This window comes from Schistocerca gregaria, chromosome 10 (genome assembly GCF_023897955.1).
Source record: "Schistocerca gregaria isolate iqSchGreg1 chromosome 10, iqSchGreg1.2, whole genome shotgun sequence".
Classification (NCBI taxonomy): Eukaryota; Metazoa; Arthropoda; class Insecta; order Orthoptera; family Acrididae; genus Schistocerca; species Schistocerca gregaria.
The window spans coordinates 86,172,482-86,188,234 of NC_064929.1; the positions used below are offsets into that span (position 1 = coordinate 86,172,482).

Consider the following 15,753-nt stretch of genomic DNA (forward strand, 5'->3'; position numbering starts at 1 on the left):
TTGAAAAACGGACAATTTTTTTGTGTATATACCTTGTCGCCAGATGCTGTGGATTTCCTGGCGTTTATGCAATTTAATACAGTTGTTTTGCTTCACAGTTTGTCATCTGCAACCATATAGAAGTTAATGCAGAAGAGTTATTTACTTTGAAAATTTACAACAATGTATGTTACGGTTATCCCTACCATTAGATTAGATTAACTTTCATTCCAATTGATCCATAGTGAGGAGGTCCTCCAGGCTGTAGAACATGTCAGAAAAGCAATAATACTTGACAAATATTTACAACTCAAACAAATTTCATGTGGAGGATTGTGTGTGTGTGTGTGTGTGTGTGTGTGTGTGACATGGGCGAAATAGTTTCAACCTCAAGATGATTATGTTACATTTATTGACAGGGTCAACTGTTAAAGCCTGTGCCATACATCATTCTGCAGATTGGTACTGTCCTCTGGTGTTGCCACTTTCTCATAGATAACCACATCATCTGCAAACAGTGTTAAAGAGCTTCCGATACTTTCTGCTATATGAGTCGTACACATTGTAAATAGTAACCAGAGAGGCAAGTCTTCAAAGTATCTGGAATTATCAGGCAATTACATATAAGGAAAGGCAAACCTATGTTTCTAGCATTTGTAGACTTAGGGAAAGCTATTGACAATGTTGACTGGAATACTCTCTTTCAAATTCTGAAGGTGGCAGGGGTAAAGTACAGGGAGCGAAAGGCTATTTACAATTTTTACACAAACCAGATGGCAGTTGTAAGAGTCGAGGGGCATGAAAGGGAAGCAGTGGTTGGGATGGGAGTGAGACAGGGTTGTAGCCTCTCCCCGATGTTATTCAATCTGTATATTGAGCAAGCAGTGAAGGAAACAAAAGAAAAATTCGGAGTAGGTATTAAAATCCACAGACAAGAAATAAAAACTTTGTGGTTTGCCGATGACACTGTAATTCTGTCAGAGACAGCAAAGGACTTGGAAGAGCAGTTGAACGGAATGGACAGTGTCTTGAAAGGAGGATATAAGATGAACATCAACAAAAGCAAAACGAGGATAATGGAATGTAGTCAAATTACGTCAGGTGACGCTGAGGGAATTAGATTAGGAAATGAGACACTTAAAGTAGTAAAGGAGTTTTGCTATTTGGGGAGCAAAATAACTGATGATGGTCGAAGTAGAGAGGATATAAAATGTAGGATTAGAGAAAGCTTTTGACAATGTTGACTGGAATACTCTCTTCCAAATTCTAAGGGTGGCAGGGGTAAAATACAGGGAGCGAAAGGCTGTTTACAATTTAGATTTACAATAGATTTAAGTGTCAGGAAGTCGTTTCTGGAAGTATTTGTATGGAGTGTAACCATGTATGGAAGTGAAACACGGACGATAAACAGTTTGGACAAGAAGCGAATAGAAGCTTTCGAAATGTGGTGCTACAGAAGAATGCTGAAGATTAGATGGGTAGATCACATTACTAATGAGGAGGTATTGAATAGAATTGGGGAGAAGAGGAGCTTGTGGCACAACTTGACAAAAAGAAGGGACCGGTTAGTAGGACATGTTCTGGGGCATCAAAGGATCACAAATTTAGCATTGGAGGGCAGCGTGGGGGGTAAAAATTGTAGAGGGAGACTAAGAGATGAATACACTAAGCAGATTCAGAAGGATGTAGGTTGCAGTAAGTACTGGGAGATGAAGCTTTCACAGGATAGCGTAGCATGGAGAGCTGCATCAAACCAGTCTCAGGACTGAGGACCACAACAACAACAACAACAACCGTTCACAACGTAAATATTACGTGTCAGTCACTGGGAACTCCTCGATTGGCCTGGGAGTAAAATTTTTCTCACCTCTTCTCACAAATGAGTCAGCTCAGGATATCCGAGTCGGAGAAATCTGCCGAGGTGCAGATACCGGAAGGAGCCGACGCAGTCTCCTCTGTGGTGACTGCATCGCTTCACCATTTAGTGCCTCCTGGAAGTTTTGGACCGTCCACAGGGTGTATACGACCCGAGACAACCGGGAGATTTGGGAAAAACCCAGGAATTTTTTCATCCAGGAGAAAACTGGGAAAAACCCGGGAATTGTTTAGAGTTCCGGGAATTTTTCATTTGCAGCAACAAAACATTAACGAGAGGGCGGGGAATGGGAGGGGGGGGGGGGGGGACAAAAATAAAAATTAAATTGCAAAGGAAATGCGCCGTATACAACAGCAAAACACAGTGCTCATACAAGCGTCTGCCAACAGCAAAGTGTGTCAAAGGCTTTAGGAAGACTATGCGATGCCTCATAACAACAAATTGCCTCCGATGAGCGTGACGTGACCACTGTTTAAATTAGATTCGTTTGAGCAGTTGTGGGTGGGCTCTTGCGCATGTGCAGTTGAGTTGCGTAAACCTTCTTTTGCTTCTGGTTACAGAGGTATGGTTGGACGCCCCAGCTCAGAAATATAGTAAATCTGGCACTGATGCCCAGAGCAGTCTTGAGATGTGGTGGAAGGTGGGTCGTCTCCACGTGACCTGTGTTAACATTCAGTGATTTGGTTGCTTCCTCTTCGTTTATTGCTCTCGCGTTAAATGATAACAAATGGATTTTTGCGGCAAATGAATTAAAATACATTCGCATAATTATGGAAGGCTAAAATATGGTACTAGTTTAAGATTTTATTTGCGCCTTCCTCAGAGTCGAGCATTAATCGCCTTGCAGAACAATGAAGTTATTTTTGTCAGTTTGCTAAAGAGATTTGGCTTTCATTAATCTTCTCTGCTTTATTTGAAATGAAGTGTTTAATTTCACACTATTTGCTAGTTTCAACTGTTCGCTGCATTTCAAGTGCACTTTGGCATTATGCTGTAATAAAGAACCAAACATGAGATAATACAGTACTGGTACTCCAAGAAAATTTACATACAAATCTGGACGTATGAATGTGCATTTTAAGCCAAAATATGCATTTTAGTATGGTTCACAAAATTTTGATGCTCTTGAAGTATTCTCTGATGTCTTGTTTCTTTTATGACCTAATGTAAGATCTTTTAATGTTTTACACGTACAAACATATGGGCTTCCTGCAACATTGTAGCTGCACAAGTGCGGTGACACCTTTTATCTGGCGCTCTCTTCCAACTGCTGAAATGAACCTATTTCAAACAGGTCGCAGGAAAATACTGCGGATGGTGTTTTGAAAAGCGTTACATTCAAACCAAATTTCCTTTTACGCAAAATGAACTATGTGCGAGAATGTACAATGAATTTCTTAAGTCACAAAGCGTTTGACTCTCATTTAAAAATCAACTCTTTGAGGACGACCGTTTAGAAGAATTTACGTCGTTGTTAAAAATTTTACTAGCACATTTGTGTGATGTATCTTAAAGTGTAACATGCGCAAAAAAGGTCAATATTGTATGTGGAAGCTTAGCTTCTCTTCCAACTTATTAATCTTAGAGACCAATATTATACGTGAATGCTATGTATATTAATTTAAACCATTAACTTTTCTTATTTGCGTGTTCGCACTACTTAAGAGTGATCTTACTATCAGCTGGCTACATCACGCATCCTATGCTGTCATCAGCTAGCGAGATCACGTGACATGAGCTGTGACTGGCTTACAAAAGCGCATCGCAATCTCGATTTCAGTGCTTCGGAAAGCGACGTGCGGTATTTGGTGCAATTCAAATTTATACCTGCGTACATGTTGCTGCACATTAAAGGTCTTTCAAAACGTATTTTTCCCCCTAAGTTTCGTTTTCTTAAGTGGCGGGAAATTCTACATCTGTATATAAAACCGTAAACATTCAAAGTGCGACGGATTTTTTACATGCGTGCGTGCAATGCACCAGTTGTAACGGATTATACGTTGCTGCTGCAATGCAATTTCTTTTATAATTTTTGTTCACCTACCTCTTTACAGTGTTAGATCTTCACACGTGAACTCCTGACTGCAGCTACTTACGAGATCACAGAAAAGCAGTGTTGAGGAACTTGTAACCTCATAGCTACACGCCGGAGGCTGCTATAAGTAAAATTTGATGAAAATTTTCTATGTGGGCCATTCCGTGCCAAGTGGTCTAATATCGAGAAATGTTCCCACATGACCATCATGAATTTTGATGAAATTTTGTATGAACATTCACACATGTTCTCAATGATCACTGGTTTAGAATATGCTCTTTCTAATGACCATAGTTCAGAAGAGTTTGGAGAAAACACTTGAAAAATTTGACTAAAAACACCCATTTTTAGCACTTCTTGAAAAATCGTCAACTTTACCCTAGATTTGTGAAATAATGGAAAGCAATAGGAGAATGAAATTGTACATTCTAAGACCTTGTGTTGGTGAGTTATGGTGTGCAAAGTTTCATGTACATCCCACAATTACTTTTGGAGATATAAAAAAACTAAAGTTCGCATTTTTTTTAACAGCAATTTTTTCGCCCATCTTACCTTCAAATTATCTATATGAAAATTGCTCAGAAATCCTTTTCTTAATATCTTACTTTAAAGAGCTCTAAAATTTGTATAAGATGGCCAAGTTTTGTTTCTTTCATGCAAATACTTACAGAGATATCTCATCTCAAAGTTTGCTCAAAATTTAAGGATGCGCTATTGGAAGCTGTGCTATGGTCTTAAACAAATGACTCTATCTCTGAAGGTATTGAATTTCTGCAGCTGAAACTTCACCAGTGTTGCCGTTAAGCAAGATCATCAGCCCACATTTACGAAAATTACAAAAGTTTCTGCTCACAGTTATCACCATACCAAAACAGCCATAACTTTTACTTTCCCAATTCCGAAACCAATTACTTGTAACACAGTCAATGATCGGCCAATTACTTCTGCACACGATATTCAGTGGTTGTCTTTAGTTAAAGTATATGCTCGCCATAAAATACTCAGTAAGAATATAGTCAGTACCGCCACGCTATATAATTAAAAGTTCGCTCGCGATTTTTGTCGGAACGAATTATCACAACAGTTTAAAATTTTCATAAACAGTTTCTGGTCACTACCAGATACCATTAACACTGGACCGTAATGCGGAAGGCGTCTCAAGACTTCATCTTACATGTAATGCAAAAAGTCACATCCAGCATAACCGCCTCCAATCAAAGCTATCTCGCGACTCCCTCCTCACTCTCCCACTATTCAAAACTATATCTCCTCGCTAGGTGGCCAACCGTCTCGCTTGTCATTGGCTGTCAGCACTTACGACCAGTGAGAACTCACTTCTAGGGGGCGGCTCGCGCCAAAATCTAGCAAGCACCAACCACTTCTCTAGGCTCATTGATGTCATCAAATTAAGTAACACAAAACTCTCTAATTAAATAAAAAAAACAAAATGAACTATAAGCTATACTCTACATCTGGAAATTTATTATGTAGTCGCGAATATTCTGGCTGTCTTATACATAAGCATACATACTTGGACATCCGACATTCACTAGTAGGGGAACCACTTGTGGATTCGTTCCCACGTTACAGAGTTGGTACACTTGTCAGTTCCTGTAGAGAAATACATCAATGATTTTTTAATAATGCCGAAGGTCCCACATACTCTCGCGCACACATTCTCATTCACACGCACTGTAACACACAGTACACATATTTACTTAGAATTCTTGAAATTATTATTATAGAAAAGTCACAGAGGTTTTCTGAAACTACAAACTTTCCAAATTTATATATGAACATTGAAAGTGTTATCAGATCATCGTACATAGTCACTGAAGGTGAACTATTGCATCACTGTATTTATTTAAATTCTTGACTGTCGGAAAATTAGGTTTTTTATGGAATTTTTCTAACTTTCAAAATACAACTATTTTTGATCTCAGTCTTTGACATATTGTTTGTTTTCACAACAGAAGGATGTACATCAAATACGACGTTCCTCAGGTTATTCCTTTATTAGTTATTAATATTTTTAGTTTCGTATAATGTAAGTGGCCTGCCAGCGCTACTCCACTGCTTTCACATGCGCAGCTGCAACAGATGGTCGTGACGTCAGTCTGCAGGACACAACACGTCCGTTACTGACTGTATAATACTCTACCGGCTTACATAGCAGCCCACATACATTCTGAAGTAAAGCTTTCAACACTGCCCTCTTTACACCCAGCACTTGGCTGTGAACTGGCATATTTAATGAATGTTTGAAATTAGATTGCAAAGAATAGGAAAATGATAGGAATGTGGTTCTTGCATCATTTAAAAGGAAAAAGTAAGAGCTTTACATGATAGTGAGTTTATTTTACAGTTTAAATACAATTTGGTGTTATAATTAAAAAAGAAAACACAAAAATATCGTGGATAAAAAAGTTTTACATGATCTCTCTCTTGAGTAATGCAATTATTACTGTATCTAAATTTAAAACAAAATATCACTTGGACTGTATAACTGCCGGTACCTGTAAACTAGAGTATTCTAATAGTTCAGATGTAGTTAGCCTTTGTGTGAAAATCCTGGAAACACTGTGGGACGCAAAGGCCAACGCCACAGTCCTTGCACCACCATCTACTTCCTTCCTGATGCGCTTACCCGTCTCTTGCTTCCCCCTGTCTGAACATACTTTGCAATACCTAGTATCATTCACCTTGTTTGCAGTGGGTGGGACCTTCTCTGGAAAGTGCCTTGCAAATGTCCTCTCCATTTGTGAGGCTGAAGCGGCTTGTTGCTGAAAAATATTTCCTCCCTTCTCAGGCAATTTCTTCCCCACTCTGTGAATAAAGTCTACTAGGAATACATTCTACCTAGTGTTCTCTTTATATAAAATAAAACTGTTGACAGTTGACACTACAAACAAGTGGAAAAACAGCTTTTACCACCACTCAGTTTTTTGGGCAAACGGGCTCTTCACTTTATGAACAATTGAGACATACACATATCTGAATCGTCGCTTGTACTTTCATCTGGAGAGTACGAATCCTCTTTCTCAGAATCATCAACTTCAGATCCTTCATCTCCACAAAGAATATCTAAGATCTCTCCCTCCGCCAACTCGCTGCTCGATAATTTCACGTTCTTAAACACCTGTGAATGAACTGCAGGTAACTTCGACTTTGCAGTGCTCACAGACGCTCCCAGGATGAGATAGCTGATAGGTGCTCGCCCCTTGCGGAAGAAGAACGAAATATGTCCACATTAGTTGACGAAACTGCTTCAGAGACGCACTAAATGCACTTACGGAGCCAAATAAAGGCTCGCCCGTATGGTATACGGGCGCCGCCGCCAACGTAAGGGCGGCCCCGCCCGTACGGCGTACAGGCACTGTGCTGTAAGTGTTAATAGACAAATGGGCGATCGCGCACTAGTTGCGACACCGCAAAAGGATTGACGAGTTTCACAGTGCCAAGGAAGAGTATACTGTCACTTGACACGGAGAAAGTGTATTTCCACCCGAGAGAAAGTGTATTTTTAACCGGGAAATCCGGGATTTTTTTTTTCCTCGTCCATGAATACGCCCCGGTCCGGTCATCGCTTACGCGCCCGTTTTACAGGTGGCATCTTCAAAGAGACTGATGTCGGGAAGTGGGTACACCTGGTGTGCGCCCTGTACGTGCCCGGGGTCGCATTCGGCGAGGTGGACCGGCTGTCGAGTGTGACGCTGTTCGAGATGCCGTACAGCAAGTGGGGCGCACGAGCCTGCTGCCTGTGCGAGGACGACCGCTTCGCCCGCACCGGTGTCTGCATCGGCTGCGATGCCGGCATGTGCCGCCAGTACTTCCACGTCACCTGGTGAGCCGTCGCTCGGCAGTGGCATCTCGAAAAAACCTTATAAATTTGTTTACAATAGAGGGAAACATTCCACGTGGGAAAAATATATCTAAAAATAAAGAAGCTGTAACTTACCAAACGAAAGTGTCAGTATGTTGATAGGAGACAAAAAAAACACACACAAATTTCGAGCTTTTGCAGCCCACGGTTGCTTCATCAGGGAAGAGGGAAGGAAAGGGAAAGACTGAATGATGTGGGTTTTAAGGGAGAGGGTAAGGAGTCATTCCAATGCCGGGAGCGGAAAGAGGGGAAAAAGGGACAGGTATATGCTCGCGCGCCCACACACACACACACACACACACACACACACACACACACACGCACACACACACATCCGCACATATACACACACAAGCAGATATATGTAAAGCTCTGCCCAAACTCTTTGCCTTTACATATGTCTGCTTGTGTCTGTATATGTACGGATGGACTACGGTCACAGGTTCGAATCCTGCCTCGGGCATGGATGTGTGTGCTGTCCTTAGGTTAGTTAGGTTTAAGTAGTTCTAAGTTCTATGGGACTGATGACCTCAGAAGTTAAGTCCCATAGTGCTCAGAGCCATTTTTTGTGCGGATGGATCCTTTCCTTATGAAGCAACCGTGGGCTGTGAAAGCTTGAAATTTGTGTGTGCGTGTGTGTGTGTGTGTGTTTTGTCTCCTATCAACATACTGACGCTTTCGTTTGGTAAGTTTCAGCTTCTTTATTTTTAGTTATAAATTTGTTTGAAACAGTAGGCAATTTTGTCAAACTACGTGATTTCTAGTCAGCACTATTCTTCTAGCATATGGGTTGTGTGAAAATTGCAGCCAGTCACTAAATGTCTTTTCTTTAAAAACAAAGATTTTTATTTTACTACGGAATAGCTTTCACTGTTTTATTTTCAGGTGGCTGTATACCTTGTACAGCCAGTAACTGACACTGTATAGCAGTGATGCGGCTGGAAAGCTGGCCAGTGGACAGTACACGGTTTAAAAAAAAAAAAAAGTTTACCCACAGTGAGTGCGTGCAACATCTGAACTAGATGAGAAAATGGCTACAAAAGTGAGAAACTTAAGAAGGTACTGAGCACACAGATGCGACAATAACTGCAAAGGAGAGAAAAAATGAAACTGAATACAGGACTGCATTCTTGCCATACATCTGAGCAACTTCTGTGAGAATCGGCTGAGCTCTTTCTCTGAAAGTTATCGAACTAGTATTTCAACTACCTTACGGGCAGGGTGGAAGATAATCTCGGACTTCGTAAATATGGGGTCTCCCACATTCCTCGTAAATGTGGGAAATCTTACATCGGACAAATGTAGTGCCGTGTCTTCCTTTGGTACACTGAACGTATATGTAGTGTGAGACTCTGGCAGAAAAATAAATCTGTACTGGCTGAGTGTAGCTTAATGAGAAGCAAACGTTACTGTCAGTTAATGACGTCTTGTACAAAATTATTGAGGAGGTAATTGAGAAGAAGAGTTCTGACGAATCTCGTTAATCGAGGTGAGGGGTTTGCTGTCGGCAGAGCTCGGCAGCTGACCTGTGGAGCAGTAAGACGGAAGAGGCAGCGTGCTGCATCACACGGGACAGTGGTGGACAACAGAATTGAGTCGCCAGCTACGTAAACAGATATCTGGGCCGCTGTTAACGCTTCCGTGAGCCATGGGATACCAGCTGCCCACTACAATAAACTCGCTCCTAGTCCCGTGGGATTCACAGTTAGCCGGCCGCGGTGTCCGTGGCCGTGCGGTTCTAGGCGCTGCAGTCCGGAACCGCGGGACTGCTACGGTCGCAGGTTCGAATCCTGCCTCGGGCATGGATGTGTGTGATGTCCTTAGGTTAGTTAGGTTTAAGTAGTTCTAAGTTCTAGGGGACTGATGACCTAAGATGGTAAGTCCCATAGTGCTCAGAGCCATTTTTGATTCACAATTCCCACCTCTGTACGGTGTTACCATCTAGTGAACAGTATAGGGTACTACTCCCAGTTGGAAGTTCCCGCCGTTTTTACCGTACCTTCGCGCAGAGGCATTGTATAGCTGAGTGTTGCTATGTAGAGGAGCCTTTCAGTGCTGTTTGCGTGAAATTTTGTTATTTTTTCCTCAAAGCTATAGTGTAAGGTAAATACTTTTGATTTACCCAAATTTATGAAGGAAAACGTGAAATTGGAGCGAGGAGAAATCCAGTTTGAAACAAAAGGAGCCATTTCTGCAGTGAAATGGATGGATAACCATCCAGCCACTTTCCTGTCCTCAATTCATGACACAGGAGAAACAGCCACAGTGAAAAGGAAAAACAAGGATGGTACTAGTACAGAGATTTCTTGTCCTGAAGTTGTGGCAGAATACAACAAAATCATGGGTGATGTCGATAAATCTGATCAATTACGAGAAAGGTACGCTATTGGCAGATGTTCTGTAAAATGGTGGCACAGAATATTTTATTTCCTGGTGGACATTGCTGCAGTGAACAGTTGTATCTTGTGGAAAATAAGTAAAAGAGAAAGTGGACAGCACGATCAGCTCACTTACAGGATACATCTAGCCAGACAATTGATCGCTGGCTCCTTATCCTAAAAAAGGCGTGGACAAAAAGCTGTCTTTCTGGCAAAAAGGGGTAAAGTACCTGAAGATTTTTGTTACGTGACTGTAGGGGAGCATCAACCCATTTTAGGAGAAACCGACTGGACGTGCCGTCCTTGTAGTACCAAAGCTGCGGAAAAGAGCACTCGCTGTGTTTGTACACATTGTCAAATACCACTCAGCATAGACCCATGTTTCAGAAAATTTCATGGCAAGTAATTATGAACAATCATTGTAACAAGAGAAGTAATTTTATCAAATAAATATGACATACACTCCTGGAAATTGAAATAAGAACACCATGAATTCATTGTCCCAGGAAGGGGAAACTTTATTGACACATTCCTGGGGTCAGATACATCACATGATCACACTGACAGAACCAGAGGCACATAGACACAGGCAACAGAGCATGCACAATGTCGGCACTAGTACAGTGTATATCCACCTTTCGCAGCAATGCAGGCTGCTATTCTCCCATGGAGACGATCGTAGAGATGCTGGATGTAATCCTGTGGAGCGGCTTGCCATGCCATTTCCACCTGGCGCACCAGTTGGACCAGCGTTCGTGCTGGACGTGCAGACCGCGTGAGACGACGCTTCATCTAGTCCCAAACATGCTCAATGGGGGACAGATCCGGAGATCTTGCTGGCCAGGGTAGTTGACTTACACCTTCTAGAGCACGTTGGGTGGCACGGGATACATGCGGACGTGCATTGTCCTGTTGGAACAGCAAGTTCCCTTGCCGGTCTAGGAATGGTAGAACGATGGGTTCGATGACGGTTTGGATGTACCGTGCACTATTCAGTGTCCCCTCGACGATCACCAGAGGTGTACGGCCAGTGTAGGAGATCGCTCCCCACACCATGATGCCGCGTGTTGGCCCTGTGTGCCTCGGTCGTATGCAGTCCTGATTGTGGCGCTCACCTGCACGGCGCCAAACACGCATACGACCATCATTGGCACCAAGGCACAAGCGACTCTCATCGCTGAAGGCGACACCACTGGAGGCGGGATGCACGATGTTGTGGAGTGAGCGGAAGACGGCCTAACGGTGTGCGGGACCGTAGCCCAGCTTCATGGAGACGGTTGCGAATGGTCCTCGCCGATACCCCAGGAGCAACAGTGTCCCTAATTTGCTGGGAAGTGGCGGTGCGGTCCCCTACGGCACTGCGTAGGATCCTACGGTCTTGGAGTGCATCCATGCGTCGCTGTGGTCCGGTCCCAGGTCGACGGGCACGTGCACCTTCCACCGACCACTGACGACAACATCGATGTACTGATGTACTGTGGAGACCTCACGCCCCACGTGTTGAGCAATTCGGCGGTACGTCCACCCGGCCTCGTGCATGCCCACTATACGCCCTCGCTCAAAGTCCGTCAACTGCACATACGGTTCACGTCCACGCTGTCGCGGCATGCTACCAGTGTTAAAGACTGCGATGGAGCTCCGTATGCCACGGCAAACTGGCTGACACTGACGGCGGCGGTGCACAAATGCTGCGCAGCTAGCGCCATTCGATGGCCAACACCGCGGTTCCTGGTGTGTCCGCTGTGCCGTGCGTGTGATAATTGCTTGTACAGCCCTCTCGCAGTGTCCGGAGCAAGTATGGTGGGTCTGACACACCGGTGTCAATGTGTTCTTTTTTACATTTCCAGGAGTGTATATTGAAAAAGTTGTTTCTGTTATTTAAGTCCAAGGAGGGGCATTGGAAAGAATACTTCTCACCTCGTTGTGTGATCTCACTTTCATAGTTGGTGCAAATTTGATATTCTGTATGCTAAATATACCTATCTGTTAACGACTATCTGCTCTCCATTCATTAAAAAAAATTGCTCCATAATTTTGCCCACGAAAGGGTTAAAGTGTTACGGAATAGCCGTTATGAGATTTAAATTTCCACTGCCGATACACGTATGAGGAGACATATAGTGATCTACTAGCTCTTTGCAGTAAGATGGAAAGGAAGAGTGGCCTTTCTGAGATGTGCTCACACTGCTACTTCATGCCGAGAGAAACCTGTGAAGATTTTATTGCGAGATAAATCCACTGTTCTTCCGTCGGAACTCGGAATAAATGCCTCGTGCCACTTACTGGCACGTGCCAGAGTCTTTGAAGACACGTGTGGCATGAAAGGTAGAGAGAATATAGTTTTGTGCCATAGTCGATCATTTGTATTTGCAGGGGCCAATAGATGCACAGATCGAAAACTATGTTACGAAGTTCAATTCCTCCACATTCTGCATTGCCGTCAAAGACTATTTATTTCATATTTACAGTGTTTACACATGTTTGCAGAAGCAAAGACATTGAAACTTGCTCCTACTAGACATTTGAAGCAAACAGTCTGGGAACTATACAGAGAGATGGTACAATAGTGGCAGCCGACATAGCCGATACTGTACACATCTCGGCCGTACGAGTACTCTGCACCCTACAGGAAGCTAGACGTGGAAAAACTGGATGCTGTGGTTTGTAGCTTTCGACCAAAAATTTGACAGAAAAGACATTTAAAATCAGATTTCCGTAATGTCGGCAACACTGTGCGGGGATCATCGAACTGCAGAAGACACTGACTCTCTCTCCAGAATCATAAAAACAGTCGAGAAACAAAAGAGCACAAAAGGTCAGCGGGATTCAATCTCGGCTACAAAAAGCGGCACGTACAGGAGTTCACAGATGCAGAAAAGCAGTCCGAGGTGAGCTAGACTGAATCTTGTTAAGAAAACGTAGTACCTGTAACTCAGTGAACCCTCCTGAAGACAGGCTTGTCAGGTCTGAGAGAAGCCGAGAAATGTGGAAGGCAGACCCTCTACAGCATAAAGTTTATGTGTAGACGATATAAATTACGAGGACGAGAAGAACTGTACTGGGAAAAATGGAAGGTCGATTGAGTCACTCAGAGAAATGAGACTAGACTTCTGTGACGGTCTGCTTAGGGTGGATGAACAGACTCGTGCAAAAGGCTTCCGCAACGATCAGAAAATAAATGGTGGACAACGGAAGAAAGGAAGGTTCGCGAGAACGGAAAGTGTTTGGGCTCCTAAGTAATGTGTAATCATTACATTAATGTGGCCTTTAACCCTTTCAATGCTACTCCAGTATATATAGTGGTGTCAACTGCTACATATTGGATGCTTCTCCTGTATATATTCAGGTTCACTTTTCAATTTCATTTACTATGCTTTCTCGTGTCAGACATGGGTTTTGCATCAACTTTCCTGACGTTGCAGTGAAAGGGTTAATGGCTGTTGTTGAATATATACAAATTGAACAACGGTTACCACATGTTCAGTGGTTATATATCTAAATAACAATAATTTTGGCGATAGTGTGACAGTGTTACTGTTACCTGTGACATAAAGAATTAAATAAAACATTAAAATTTCGTACTTCTAATGTGTTTTGACCCTTTCAGTACCAAGTGCAGTAGTACAACATTCCTCATACGATTTTGTGTTATTGGATCTCGGCGATGTTTTTCTACAGCGCCCAGAGAGAAGGTCTGTTGTCAGAAGCACATTCCGAAGAGGTCGACCAGGCAGACCCGTTCTACGCACACTGCAAGATGCACACTGACAAAATGTTGATGAGGTGAGTGAGGTAGCCGGGCTAGGTCCTGCCGAATTTTAGCTGTTCATTTCGCTGTCTTTGATTCTTCTGTCCTCATTGTTCCCAATTTTGAAACGTGTCTCGGACATTTAGGTTTCAGCCAGAGCCTCGGCGTTCCGCTCCGATCTGTCGGAGATATTAGTTGTGTGCGCTCGAGGTATGCTTGCTTGTGTGTACGAATGTCTGCGTGTTTGCCTTTCAGCAGAAGGCTTTGGCTGAAAGCTAAGTGTGTACATCTTCGTACATCGATAGTTGAAATGGAGGACAGTGGGACGTCAGCTGGTATAAATTTATATTAAAAATGAAGAAATTCCTCCAGCTGCATTTAAGGTTTCGGTTTTATTTTGGCAGCTAGTTTCAACTTTGTAACATCATCATCTTCAGGCCCATACACTTGTTGACATCAACTGCGTGGGCTGATACTAGAAGTCAGTGATGAGATACATACGTGCTCCGTGTCTTTGAACTACCGGTCTAAACTTCATACTAGTTGCTAACCACCTCCCACACGGAGCACGTCAGTATCTCACCACTGACTTCTAGTATCAGCCACATGCAGTTGATGTCAACAAGTGTATGGGCCTGAAGATGACATTGTTACAATGTTGAAACTAGTTGCCAAAATAAAATCGACACCTTAAATGCAGCTGGAGGAATTTCTTCATTTTTAATGTAAAAGTGTGTAACAGTCTTTGTGTGTGCCCATCTACAACTCGTGTCATTTTTATGGTGAGTAGCAGTCTGTTCCTTTCCTTATATTCCGACCTAGAGTTTCTGTTATTTGACTGTTCCCGGTTTCTTATTTTTTCTGCCTCAAAAGCCCTCTAAATTTCATATTTTATCTTCAAGAAGGTTGGTTTCTGTTCTTTCCAAATCTTCATTGTTGTTTCTTCTAGGTATTTACTTTTTTTTTTTATTTATTCTATTCTTTTTCCAGAAATGCAGGAATATATGTTTCATTAATCTGTTCCTATTCACTCGGTAATAGTGTTGAAAGAAGATTAAACTTCACTTATCCATTACTTCGTTTATTTTCTCCATTTTTTTGTAAGTCTCCTCATTATGTCTCATTTTCAACCCATCTGTAGTTTGTATTGTATTGATTATTTCTCTAATAATACATGTTCTGAGTACCTCTGTTCTCTCCGTCTTATAGTTCAGCTTTAAGCATTCACTTGTGTGTAAACATTTTGCTCTTACTACTGTAGCATAGCAATTTAGGTTTGTTTTTGTAGATATACATTTCTTGTTTTAGACATTATTTTGCCTAACTGTATGCTCTTTCCATTTTGTTAAGTCTTACGTATATAGCAAATTTTTCTGGTCCAGTCTCCTGTACAGTTTCTCTAAGATATTTAAATTTACTGACTTGCCCTATACTGACTAATTGCCGCATCATCCTCAGCTGATAGGCGTCACTAGATGTGGATATGGAGGACGTGTGGTTAGCACACCGCTCTCCCGGCCATATCTCAGTTTTTGTGACCGGAGCCACTACTTCTCAGTCGAGTAGTTGTGTAGCCAGCCTCACACGGGGCGAGTGCACCTCGCTGCCCGACGTTGCTCGGCAAACTCGAACTGTAGCCCATCCGAGTGCTAGCTGAGCCCGACACCACCTAACTTTGGTAATCCGATGGGGACCGATGTTACCAATGTGGCAAAGCCTTGGCTTATTTGTATCCGACTACACATTAATTCTTACCGCTGCTGTTTCCGCAGTGTATAGCTGGGATGATGTCTGTGGGGACACTAAGCTTCATGCAAATTACAGCAGAAATATATAAACTACTCACAGTTGTTT

General features: G+C 42.6%; 1 protein-coding gene across 2 annotated transcripts in view; it reads left to right on the top strand.

Annotated features, from left to right (window-relative positions):
• Positions 1-15,753, top strand: part of LOC126293700 (PHD finger protein 14) — a 180,708-nt gene that overhangs the window by 61,042 nt on the left and 103,913 nt on the right. For both annotated transcript variants that reach the window (XM_049987005.1, XM_049987006.1), the window contains exons 6-7: positions 7,497-7,734; positions 13,830-13,934. In XM_049987005.1, the coding sequence (XP_049842962.1) occupies positions 7,497-7,734; positions 13,830-13,934 (343 nt within the window). The remainder of the gene's footprint in view (positions 1-7,496; positions 7,735-13,829; positions 13,935-15,753) is intronic.